At 37.7% G+C, this 13,500-nt stretch overlaps 1 protein-coding gene and 1 pseudogene across 1 annotated transcript; both read right to left on the reverse strand.

Moving 5' to 3' along the window:
- Positions 1-587: 587 nt before the first annotated feature.
- Positions 588-7,052, reverse strand: BSK2 (BR-signaling kinase 2). The gene is made up of 10 exons (XM_086228504.1): positions 6,833-7,052; positions 6,506-6,729; positions 5,888-6,023; positions 5,295-5,428; positions 4,153-4,258; positions 3,553-3,638; positions 2,684-2,872; positions 2,361-2,519; positions 1,436-1,549; positions 588-1,070 (listed from the first exon to the last, which is right to left on the reverse strand). The coding sequence occupies exons 1-10, from the start codon at positions 6,915-6,917 to the stop codon at positions 819-821; spliced, it is 1,485 nt and encodes a 494-aa protein (XP_086084630.1). The 5' UTR covers positions 6,918-7,052; the 3' UTR covers positions 588-818.
- A 2,576-nt stretch (positions 7,053-9,628) lies between these two features.
- Positions 9,629-11,029, reverse strand: LOC147273529 (serpin-ZX pseudogene; annotated as a pseudogene).
- Positions 11,030-13,500: the final 2,471 nt, after the last annotated feature.

Consider the following 13,500-nt stretch of genomic DNA (forward strand, 5'->3'; position numbering starts at 1 on the left):
ATTTATTAGAGCTGCAGGCTTGCAGTTGCAATTACTAACTGCAAGTGAAACTGTAGTTTCTAAAACTGGAAAGTGAATTGAAACTTCAGTTTTTTTGGAGTTACAAGCTTGCAGTTGCAGAACGATGCTTGTGAGTGAAGATGAATAATTGTCGATTTAGTAAAGTTGAAGAAAGAGATCGATTTGGCAAAGAAAAGAAGAAGATCAGTTTTGGGCTGTTTGTGTAGTTAGTTTGGTTGTGATGCGTTTCTTTTGAAAGGTGTCCGCATGTTATATTTTGAGCTGGTAGATAGTGTCCGCAAGTTAATAAAAATAAATTGAGTGGTTTTGGTTAATATTTTGCTTTGTTAGTACTTTATAATTAATGGACTCTTTCCATAATTGAAACGTTTTGTAGTAGTTACCAATCCCAGTTGACCTGACAAAAATGGAAAATGAATTACAATATCCATTTAAGTCTTGGGAATTTCCATGAACAATGAAACTGGTCAATGTTAATGTCTTCTCCACATTCACAAACCAGCAAGAACCTTGTTCTTCTATAAGCACTAAACTAAATGCTATTATATAAAAACAGCTCATTTCTATTGGAAATACATTATACAAAGCTCCAAAAAAGAAAAAAAAGAAGCTTGTGGCTATAGTTATCATGGCATTTGTACAAACTTCCTGAAGAATTCAATCAACCACATTACACATTACACATTACACATTACACATTCGCCTAGCATTTCGTTTCCTATTCTAGCCATTTTTTTCCCCAGCAGTATCAGTGAAAAGGAGGACCTATTGATTTTCAACAATATAACCATAAGCCTTTAGCTACGCCAGATATTGTGTCTCTTTGCTTCGAATGTTGCTCCATCATTAAGCATGTCCTGAGCATCGGTCTCCATCCCAAGCTTCGAGAGTGCAAGAGCCTGCAAGTAGAATGCAGTTGGCCACTCTGGTATGCACACTTGCGCCTGCATGGCATCTCTTAAAGCAAGTTCTGCTTGGCCATTCATCAAGTAGGAGAACGCTCTTCTTGCAAAGACAGTCGCCGAAGGAACAGACATCATAACGACTAACTGTTCATTGCCAAAAAAGAAAAAGGTATCCTTGAATAATTACATAACCCAAATAGACAGGGATGCACACGAATAATGTGTTCAAGACATCATAACCATCAGATGCTTGACTCCAGTTGTTTAAAATTCAGGATTTTACTTTTCGTTTAATAGAAAACTGCAGTCTAAATATATAGGCTTCCTTGCCTATTTACATGTTCGATCATAACACAATGTTATTCTGCTTACTATGACTCAACCATCTACATGAGGCACTGCTTACTATGACTCAACCATCTAGCCAAAAATATTGAACTAATTGGTCACACATCACCCCATTCTGAAGATGACGATTGGATTGAAGAAGAGGAAAAGAGTGCATATACCTTGGAATAATACTCAATTGCATTCTTGAAATCCTTGTCCCTAAATGCAATATCCCCAAATTTCTTTGTGTTCAACATATCTTGGACTTGCTGCGTCCATTCTTGAAATGAGAGCTGTAAAAATAGATCACATTGTGAGCATAAATGAAGTGTAATCCAAGAGCCCATGAACATGAAGTAAGAATAATCATGAAAAAGAAGAAAGAGATGATATTCTTTATTGTATAATGCAACCAAATAGAGATAACATCCAGACAATTCCTGACCTATGGCACATTAGACAACCATTGGACCCACACAACATAATATGAGAACAGGGAAATTCCCAGAGATCTAACAAGCATAGGGCAAGAACAACTCTCCAGTGAACTGCTGCCACTGTAGCTCATTCTCCTCTTGTTGCAATTGTATGACATACAATCATTCTGTACAGTAATTTTATTTTCTTCTATATCAAGTGCTCAACACATCAACCATTCACACATAGCAAAAAAGAAGACAAATTTAGAACATATCTGCAGCATTTGATGTATGCCAAAGCAGGTTGGATCCTAATGTCTCCAATAAACATGCATCCCCGATTGGAGCATTCATGCTACATTGCTACTTGGTTGTGAATCAAGACACATAAAACAGATTGATACCATAAACCTAAATGTAAGTTAAACCATATGGAGTATGGATCATAGCAATTGTAATTTACGCTTAAGGTAAAAAAATTTAAAACAAAAAAAATATATAAACGTTAAAAATAAAACTCAAAAACTTTAAATGGAGTCACTACAACAGGAAATCTGTTGGAAAAATTGGGAAAACCATTAAGTGAGAGTTTAAGTTTCGTTCATTTCGATAACATTTATAATTATATGAGAACACAGGAAGCAGTCAAGCCATAAGTGCAAGTAGATTAGACAATTCAATGTACCTCATTTTCTGCACCTTCCTCATCTTTATAACCTGTTTTGAGCAAAATATCATGCACAGCAGTAAGATCCATCCTTGCACAAGCCTTCCCAAGAGGGGAAAGCATGGTTGGTACCACAACTGTAGTTTTAGGAAGGCCCATTAGAACATGAGATGCCACCTTAACAAACCAATATGAACAATCAGAACAGGAAGGAAAAAATAAAAAAAGAAACATAATTTTAAAAAAATAATAAGTAGAAGATTGCCATATCACACACAAAAAGAAAAAAAAGAAAAAAAGAAATAGCAATTTCATGATTTGAGGATAACACGATATATCACCTCTTTCTGCTTTTGAAGTGGTGCAACGGCTGTAAGAAGAAACTTAATATCTCCTCTATCCCTAGCCTCAGACTGAAGACATTTAGAAGCAAGTTCAACCAATTTAGTGGCATCATCATTCGCATACTGCCCTTCCAATGATGAATCCATCAACAACAATACATTCTTTCCCCTTATCAAGTCCAGTGCCTGGAGATACATAATCTCTAACACAATTGTTGTATCTTTCAAAGAATTGCCAGACATCATTTAATTAAACGAAAACAGAATGCATATGCATGTGTGTGCTTGTCTCGCCCAAACATTATATCCTAAGAAGTACCAATCAGATTGAGTAATTTATGGGATGCCTATAATGAAAACCATCTAATGAAGTTCATGAACCAGCTGGCCCAAACATTCCCAAAAGAATTTTAATTTAATATCTGAACCAGGAAGAATTACAATGGACATCAAATACTGAACAGTCTGAACCTAAAACTAATGATTTAAAGTAAACCTAATGAACAAAAACTGTTTGTTGAGTCCAATTCTCACTTTCCTTGTTTTCAAGAATTTGAAACATCAATAATGCCAAACATATCAAAAATTATAAACCAAGTGCATGATGGAGATACATAATAAAAAGAAGAAGACAAAAACATTGAAAAACAGTGGAGTTGTAAGGAATGCTAGTGAATATTCAAGCAGTAGGATCCTAAAGCATATAGTAAGAAGCTATATTTGGAATCCTGAGATCATGCATAAAAAAAGTACTGCGTCAACAGATTATGCACAAATGTCACATGGAATCACAACAAAAAAGAAAAAATCCCCTGAACCTTATGAGGAGAACAATGTAAAGGATTATGGAATGGAACTCCACGTACATGGCTTGGAGGAATATGCTTTCCACTCAAAAGATCCAACAGGACAGTTCCATAACTGTATATTACACTCTCTGGGATGACCCTGCCTGCAAAGGTTGACACTAATCAAATACACTGGAAATTGATTTTCTCATCTCCAACCATATCAAGTCATCAACCAAATCTGGTCAAGCTATCATACCACCATTGGTAATATCGCTAATAGAGTAACTAGTTGAGCATATAACAGGGCTCGTAAGCAAGAAAAATTGTGAACACACAAGTTCTGCACTATTCCATAAACCCATACTTCTAAAGTAACATAACAAAGTGGATTTGCATTTTATGTACATAAACAACCATGCGTCTCAGTCTAACACACCATTCACTGTAACATGAGTGGAAAAGCTTACAATTTTTAGGTATTATACTTTATCGCATGATATCTAAGCAGCCCGAGTAAGAGACAATCTAACCATTTTATAATGTTTTCTTATCATTTTATAATTTATATGTTCTACCTTCATTAGAATATTTTGCTACTTACATATGATGCAGGAGATAAATTCAACAAACAAATTAATGTTGCTCATGAAGAACATATGTTGTGAAGTAATTTACCTGTCCGTAGAAACTCAGGTGGGGTATAAGCTAAATTAGTACTGTAGCTTTTTCCATCTCGACTATTTTTCATAAGGCCAAAACTAGACAAACGAGGGTCGCCATCCTGACACAAGTTCATGAGTCAGTTTTAATCAATCACGCAGAATCTCTTAGTATGAGTTGTAGAATATGTTCAACATTGTATGTTCAACACTGAAAGATGTTCACTAAAGTGATATTCGAGTGTATATATATACAAAGGAAAAGGACTGGCAGTCAGCCATTTCAGAGAGCAACAATAGAGAAACAAGACCAAGAATAGAGAAACTATGACACAGGCGCTGTGAAAACAAGAAAGCTTACATAGGGTCAATGCTAAGCAAAACAAGAATAGAGAAACTATGACCTTAAATTGAAATGGACAAATTGAGCTAACAAGGAATTGACAAAAACAACTCATGCAGCACAATATTTTTTTTTTTTAAGGAAACAACTTTTTTAACAAAATTTACAATACAGTGGATAACGTATCCACTAATCTTACCTCCTAAAAAACCTACAGAAACACTATACAGCTACAAAACAAAGATAGAAAATTATACAAACAAAAACCCACAGAAAACTAATGCAGCACAATTTGAAACGTTGGGAATAGGCCTAATTTGTTTTTTTCTCTCCTTCTTGGTTAGTAAGGTCTGGTTAAGTTTATTACATATGCATAAATTGTTTCTTTTAACTTTTGGAACATTCGTAAACTTCTTTGTGCAACAGAATGCTCTAATATGATTTCCAACATTGTGTCAATGAAAAGCACAAGAAAATGTGGTTATGTAGATGCTCTAGTCTTTTGACTTGAGTGCTGGTAACGCAAACACCTCACCAGCTGATGGATCAAACTAGTTTTGACAAAGTTAGAAAACAGTGCAATTAAGTTTACAAAGATGAGTGATAAGCTAGTGAGCAACCAAAGAAAAAGACATGGCAAAAATTAATGATTTCATAGATCTGGAAGCAGGCAGCATATATGCAGCAACAAATTCATACACCAACCACCAAAATGAACATTAACATGCAAACCTAAAAGTCTAGTGCTTCTGAACAGCATTCATACTCGACCAAACAACATAACTGTATTCTTCATAACAAACTTATATGCATACCTCATCAAAAAGAACTCTATATGCATTCAAATCATGATAGATCTTCCGGTTTTCTGTATTACAATGATCAAGTGCCTGTGCAATATAGTATGCAACTCTAACACGCATTTCCCATGGAAATGGTTGCTTGTCCCCTATAAGAAACCATAAGAAGTCATTATGAAAAAAAAAAAAAAAAAAAAAAACATAAAAGCCTGAGCAGGGGTATAAGTGTTGAAGCATGTTACACTAATATTGATCACTAAAAAGTGACATATAAGTATTAAATCATAAATAAAGTTGGAAGAATCAACAATTTTCATTGCACTAGGGTACTTTTTAAGACTTATAATTGATGGCAGTCTTCAGAAACTTTTAATTGTTCATATTTTGTCCGAAGAGGGAGGTAGGGAGGAGTTCATCTTTTACGTGCACAAAAAGTTCCATCTTTTACGTGCACAAAAAGTGCTGGGCAAAAGCAAAAAGGAAAAGAAGGAATGAGTTTTATCTTAGTGCACAAAAAGTGCTGGAAAATGAAGAAAGGAAAAAGATGATTGATTGCAAAAGTTAATGGTAAAAAGAAAAGGAAACAGGAGGAGATTGACTGGTAGTACAATGGAAGAGATGCTTGGAAAGAGTATCATTAGGCATGTACTCAGCCATCAAGAGCCGTTCATCTCCCTCAGCACAGAATCCAATCAGATTCACCAATCTCTTGTGCCTCAACTTCCCCACTCCCGCAGCCTCAGCCTGCCCAATCATATTCATCAACATTATACTCAATACCAAAATAATGCCATAAACCCTCGTTTGTTTTCCGAGAAAAGGGAAGAAAAATTAATTAAATAAATATAAATCAATGTCCAACTAAATTGTTGAAAAGTCCAAGACCCAACATTTTACTTTAATTCATTTTCTCTTTCATTTCCTCAGCATTGCCACACAGATCATGCACCCAAATGAAAAACCCAAGAATGAATAGATATATTGTATATACTCCAAACCATTCCACGTAGAGTTGTATATGAGAAATCTCAACTGTTTGAAGCTAAAATTTTTGTTAAGAACAATCTTATGTTTCTTGTCAATGCTCCAAACCCATGAAATTTCTAGTCATTTCTATCTTTCTCAGCAACCCAACAAGGGCACAAATAGAAAATGCATTTTTCTTTTTCCTTCATTTTCTCGGAAACCAAACAGAAAAAAAAAAAAAAAAACGATCTTGTACTCACCACGAACTGTTGGGCGTCGGGCCAAGACTGCTTGGAGAAGCGTTTAACAGCTACAAGGCGACTGTTGTCCAGCTTCCCTCTGTAAACTACATTGGGAGCTTTTTCACCACTCTCGGAAACTATGTACTCGGAGCTGAACCCATTCGTGGCCTTACGGAGCTCGTCTAGACAGTACTCTCTGAACTCTGGGACTTGGTTCTCTACCGCAGCTTCATCCCCATTAGCTTCAAAACCAAAACAAAAGCAAAAAAATTAAAACAAAAAAAATCAGAGAAAACCCATCAGGGAAAAAAGGAGAACTAAGAGAGGGAGAGACTAGAGAGAGACCTGTGTTGGGCTTGGGGGTGTCGGGTAGAGAAGACGGGTCATCAGGGGAGTGGAGGTGGGCGGTTTTGGAGTGTAAGCAACCCATTTGAGTGGTGGGTCGCTCTACATAGAAAGCGTAACCTGGAAGCTCTGAAAAGGCTTTGAAAATGGAGGGGACACGAGACTTGGGGAATAGGGAGTGTTACTGCAGCAGAGGAAAAAGGTGACTGACTGAGTGTGAGTAGTGCTGTAGTGAATCTGTGAAAAGAGACAGCCAGAGAGCACTGTTGTGTGTCGTCTTTGTGTCGTGAAAGCAGAGGAAGAAGGGGGGGTCACGTGATGAATCTATCATGAGTCACGTGCGAGTCACTTGGAAAGGAGACGTTATTGGGCTGGGCTGGGTCTTGGCAGAGCCTGAAATTATTGGGCTCAGACTAGGTTTGGGCCACAGCATCCAAGCCCAATCCAGACCACAGGGATTGGACAATACAGGCCTGCGTGACCCAACAAGGCCAGCCCATAAAAAGGCCCAATTAGGCTTATATTTGGGCCATTTTTATCAGACCTAAATATGTTTGTAACTTTCTATTATATAAAGGGTTAATTCAATGTATCCCCCAAACAATTAGGGGGTTCATTTTGACCTCTAAACTAATATTTTTAACAGTTATCCTCCTACCCTATGTTCTGTCAAATATAAGACCCACAACTCATAAAAAAATAGTATTCTTCGTTAGTTTTGCACACATGGTGCTCAGAGAGAATGCCGCGTGTGCAAAAATATAGTATTCTCCATCGTTAATTTTTTTTTTTTTTAAGGAAAGGGGTAATATACTGTTTGAAGAAACATAGTTTGGGGGTAATGTATTTGTCAACAAATTTAGTTTAGAGGGTAAGGTCTAAACCCCCAATAGTTTGGAGAGATAAATTGTAATTAATCCTTATATAAAAACGTATGTACTATGTAATTACAAATTATGTAGAAGCTAATAAGTACATGACATGATTATAAATTGTAAAAGAAAATCAGATTCTTATTAATTTGATTAGCCCTTTTGAAGGGACAAATTGTGAGTATGGAGAAATTTTGTTAATTTCATTATACAAATTACGTTGTTCCATTAAAGTCTATAGGTGATATTGCATCTCTATATCCTTATGTACATCCCACGAGAAGCTAACTCTGCAGCTGATTTGGTGGCCTCGCTTGCTCCGACGAGCCACATAATTAGGTTAGAGGGAGAAGTTTACTAACACCCCCTGAGGTTTGGATTTATTCTAGTTAGAGCCCTCATATTTCATTTATTTCACTAACACCCCCATATTTTAAACAGATGAAAACTTTTACTAATAGTCAAAAGGTAAAATTATCATTTGAACCTTACAAAAATATAAAAAGTAAACATTATTATCTTACCTGAACCTAAACTCGTATTTTTTTAAGGTTCAAATGATGATTTTAACCTTTAACTGTTAGTAGAATTTTGCATTTGTTAAACTAGATTGATAATATATAAAGGGCACGTTAGTACTCAGAAAAATGGATCTTTATTGAAGCTAGAGCGAATAACAATGAGTATGAATTAAAATCAATACTATGAAACTAAATCATAACATAGCTAATGATCATTGAGTCAAAAAAAAAAAATATTGGAGTAGTTGAAGAAGTAAAAAGCTATGATCATTAGCTAATGATCATAACATAGCTATTGATCATAGCATGAAAATTAAAAAATTGGAGTAGTTGAAGAACTAAAAAGCTTTTATTGGCCAAAATAATAAAGAATTAAAACTGTTCCAAAAGAGAAGATAAAAAGATGGACATTATTGAGAGACTTTTTTTTTTTTTTTTCTTTGGAGGAAAGGATTATGAACTTGATTACTCAAGAGAAAGATACATCATTCGCTAAAATACCAGTGTGGACAAAACACTAGTTGATCTGAATAAGATAGAGCAAACCTAGTAAACACATGTACTTGAAAGAACGTTAGCTAATTGCTTGACGCCTTGACTTCATCTAACAGCAGCCCCTCTAGAGGTTGCTGTTAGATCTGATGCCAAAGAGCTGCCAGTAGAACCTTCAATTGAGTCCAATTGATCGAGACTCCACTACAAGAAATGTGAACAAAGACCACCTTCATTGGTTGTACAGAAAGGGGTGGCATTTGGAAACTTTATTTAGTCTCTATTGCTTAATTGCCACCCCTTTCTGTGCAATCAATGAAGGTAGCTTTTGCTCACATTTCTTGTAGTGCTCAGAGAAATTGTGTCTGTATGTTATATGATTCCATGACCATATATATCAACTTAAATCATAAGATAATTACGACTAAATAATCTTCAATAAAATACTATACATGTACAATTCTCCTAATTATCAAATCATGATAATAACAAATAAATTTAGTTATATACTTATATATAATAAACCAAATACTCTGTCAAGTAAGTTAGATGATTATCTTGATTTTCCGAATTTATTGAGTTTTTAAAATCTCCATATTCAAATGCCAGAAAAATTACATGTAACGGAGATGTATCAATCGCGCGGGTCCAAACAAATTTATATGGTTGCTTATTCTAACACCATGAGGTAACAAATGCAAACGTACGTCCGTCCTTTCCATTCATATATATGATAATCATACTAAAAAAAAGTACTTATTCATAAAATGTATAACAAAAAAAAAAAAAAACATCAAATTAAAATGAAATCAAATAGAAATATCGAACCAATGCCTTGTATGGTTACCTTTGAATTGTTTGATTTATTTTCCCAAAGAAGCCCCCATATACCTATATAATAGTTTCAATAATCAGCCTTGAAGAGGGTTGAGCACATGCCCAATGAATAGCACCGTTCCAGTCATTTGTTCTCTAATGAGGAACATGAATGGGTGATCAGCCACAAAGTCTATCTTCTTCTCATCCAAAGGTCTAAGACAACAAGTACGCCTTTTATCAAAACTTGTAACAGCTGCAGCTTCTGTGCCTTGTTCATTAAAATCAATGAAAGATTTATGGTGTATGCTGGAAACATAATAAGGTTCGTCACCCACAGCATTCTCCACCATCTCTGTCAATTCTGCTCCATATAAACTGAAAGGCAACTCCAGACCTAAACCCATGAGAACTTCCTTAGCTTCAAACCCACCAGAAATCTTAAACTTTGGGATTCTAAACTCACCCATTTTAACTTTTTCGCAGGGAAGGTGGCGATCTATGAACCCGGACTCGGAACAAAGTTTCTCTGCCAAATCTGGCAGTCCATCTTTTGCATCCGGAAGAAACAAGCACATGGAGAAACGACGCCGCTCGTCTTTGCCTTGTTTGTAAGGGATCTCTAAAACTTTGAAACCGTCAAAAGAAGTTGCAAACTCTCTCCCACTTCTTGTCATGAAGGGTACTTCCATTATGGAGCTCCCATCGGGAAGGTGGAAGTCATACTCTTCTGTCATTGATGCATCAAACTCGTCAACCCAGGCTCCTTTAAAGTACAATGCATTTGCAAAGATGACCCTGGTTAGGCTGTGAACTGAACCAGGAGGAAGAACATCTTTGATGAGGCCCTTAGTCTCCTTTTCGGCCCATGAATTCACCTCAAGTCTCACTTGTTCAAACTTGGTCATGAACTCGACTTGGTTCAGAGCTGCCTTGTAGGCCGTGTTCACTACCTGTTTGAAAGCAGGCTTGAGAGGGGTCTTCTTCTCGACCCAAAGACCATTGGCAAAAGACAAGCAGGGACCGCCGTTACTGGATCCGTCTGCGAAGACAAATGGAATGAGATCAGCGGCCAAAGAGTTAAGTTGGTCGGTGGAATTAGAGTTGAGGAAAGATAGCAACTGGTCCAAGGTGGAACCCTGTGACCCAGCCGCGATCACGCTCAGCACCGTGTGGATGGACAGCGGCGAGTACACCATGTTCTTATTCTTGCCTACGGTCAGAAGTAGTGGCTTGGAGAGTCTCAAAGCGAAGTCGGTTTGGTTGCTGATGGCTTGTTTGAGATCTTTTTTTGTGTCTAATTGGTCAGTGTAGATATACTCATTTGGAAGCGCAGAGGTGCTTAGAGCTTTTGTGATGAAGGATTGGGTTTTGATGATGTTGTTGTTGTTGTTGTGAAGGGAGGTGAAACAAGAAGAGATCAGAGGCCGTACCTTGAACAAGGAAGACAAAATCGTTTGTCTTGATGCGCTTGCGATGGCTATGAGAGACGCCATTGATTATGTGGGAGATTTAGCTACTCTTTGCTACACATCGATGAATTGATATCATATGTAAAGCCTTAGGCTTTTTATATATAGCAGAAAACCCCTCGGGCTTAGGGTTGCACCTTTGTTACTTGCCGCACAAGGATTGTATCACTTCATCTCTTGTTTTATTTCAATATACTTTTCATATGTAAAATATTCATTTAAAAAAAAAAGAATATCTAAAATATTTGGCTATTTAATTCCTTTTTTTGTAACTGTTTTTAAAAAAAAATCATCGGATGAGTTCCAAGAGTTTTAAGGGAAAAACAAGCAAGAGTTATATTGTTTTGGATTTTGGTTGAAACAAGGTTTAAATCTTTCTCGAAAAAAGAACATGTAAATCGATTTGTTGGCTTTATTAAATAGAATTCTTTACCTAGGCAATATATAGTGTTGATGCAAATTTCCGTAAGAGAGATGCAATAACTTAGAGGTGGTGACCTGGCTGATCTGAAGCCTTGCTGGACGATGATGTGAGATCTTCCTGTAAGAGAAACAAGATCAAAGGAGATGGACCGGTATGGTACCAGCCAAACACGCTCCGATGATGAAGTCAGTGATATGTGTTTGATGGTGGGTGAGGAAGAACAAAGGATGAACTTGGGAGAATAAGAAGAACAAGGCAAATGTTCTGGGTTTATTCTCAGCAAGTTGGGTATGCTCTTGGGTGAGTGGAAATTTTTTGTAAGTGTTTGTCTGGTGAGGAGTTGATAGCTAGATCCTCCTTTTGCACATATGAGTTGGTATATATAGGCAAAGGAGATTGTGATGAGTAAGTTACCTGCATGTGACTGGCTGGCTGAGAAAGATCCACGCGTTCGGTCGTGAACAGTGGCATGCACAGCTATCCACCTCCTTCGCATTCAATGCTGCATTGAATGCAAGTATGGAAGATCCAGGTGAACTCCCTCAGTAGTCATGAATGCAGGCTGGATTGTCTCTTTTGTCAGAAGACCTTTGTCAGGCGCATTTAAGTGTGGCGGTTCATCCCAACGTGATCTTCCTGGGAGTGGCGGCGGAGAGCCGAGCCGACCCGAACACATGTTCTTATGTGTATACATGAAGCCCATGTGTGATCGGGTCGGACACAGGATTCCCGACCGAACCGATCCAGTAGATAGGGGTCCCTCCGAGCCGTATCTGGCCGATGCCAGAACTCGAAAAGAGATTCTTTCTGTGCCGAGCCGAGCCGAACCGGGGTGACCGTGGAAAGATGAACACTCAATCCCTTGGAAGATCATCGGTTCGACTCGGACCGGGCATGGAGGACTCGGCATGGAGACCCGATCTGAGCTGGCGGAGGAAGTGCTGAGCAGTAATGATATGGAGGTCAAAGTCTGACCACTGAGAAGTCAAACATTGAAGTCAGGTCTGACCAGCCACGTGTCCGGCCCTGATTGGCTGTTGGATCGGTGTGGGTTTATCCACAAACATATAGCTTCTGATAGAACCAAAACTTTGACAATGTTATGTACCTTGATTCCCAAGGATCAAATCAAAAATTATATCTAAATAACCTCCAATGAAATTTGTATTTAAAAAAAAAAAATCTCCAATGAAATCTTTGTATTTATTTGACCCAAAAAGAAAGGAAGAAATCTATGTATTTATACCATCTTATATAGTATAGGGAAACGATTTTGGGACAAAATTTTGTTCTTTAGTTTGGTGGCTCTATCTGATTTGGCAAATTTAAGTAATACACATTATTATTTATTTCTAAATCACATTATTACGTACTTGTCAAATTATTTTTAGTTAAATATCTATGAAACCTTTAAAATATGCCTCTAAATAAAAATACAAAGAGGGTACGTTGCAATTTGCACACCCTTTCTCCCAAAGGAAAAGACCACCTTGCCCCTCTTTCCCTCTCTTTCTCCTTCCCTCACCCACACACCCCATCCCCATCTTTTTTTTTTCTTCTTCTTCCCCCCACCCCGACCACCTCCTCCCCTAGCCCTCCCCGTCTCTCCAGCTCCTCTCTCCCTACCGCCTCCTAGCCCCTCATCCCTCTCCTCTTTCTCTCTCCCCAAAACCCAACCCAACCTCTCCTCTCTCCTCTCTCCCTACCGCCTCCTAGCCCCTCATCCCCCTCCTCTTTCTCTCTCCCCAAAACCCAACCCAACCTCTCCTCTCACCCCGCAGACAGCCAAAACCTTGAAAAAAAAAATTGCAAGGGCTGGACAGACATAGAGAAAGGGAAAGAAGAGAGAGGGGCAGGGATCGAGGGGGTGGGGTGGTTGCCGATAGTGGTGGGCTTCGACTGTGGTGGGTTGCTCAGCGTGGTCAGGATGGGGTGTGTGAGTTTTGGTGTTTTTTTTTTTTGTTGCAAATAGCAACTCTCAATACAAAACTAATAACCATGGTTAATATTCTAAAGAGTTCTTTTTTTTTTTTTCCAAATTTGGTACATGAATTATTACCTGTGTCCCAAT

This window comes from Dryas octopetala, chromosome 9 (genome assembly GCF_963921425.1).
Source record: "Dryas octopetala chromosome 9, drDryOcto1.1, whole genome shotgun sequence".
NCBI lineage: Eukaryota > Viridiplantae > Streptophyta > Magnoliopsida > Rosales > Rosaceae > Dryas > Dryas octopetala.

What these genes read in the sequence shown, in the direction of transcription:
- BSK2 (XM_086228504.1), bottom strand. Translation starts at nt 6,917, where the DNA reads ATGGGTTGCTTACACTCCAAAACCGCCCACCTCCACTCCCCTGATGAC. An exon ending in TTCCAAGCATCTCTTCCATT is followed by an intron (nt 5,429 to 5,887) that starts GTACTACCAGTC and finishes GGTTTCTTATAG; the next exon opens with GGGACAAGCAACCATTTCCA. An exon ending in AGGAAGGTGCAGAAAATGAG is followed by an intron (nt 1,550 to 2,360) that starts GTACATTGAATT and finishes CTATTTTTACAG; the next exon opens with CTCTCATTTCAAGAATGGAC.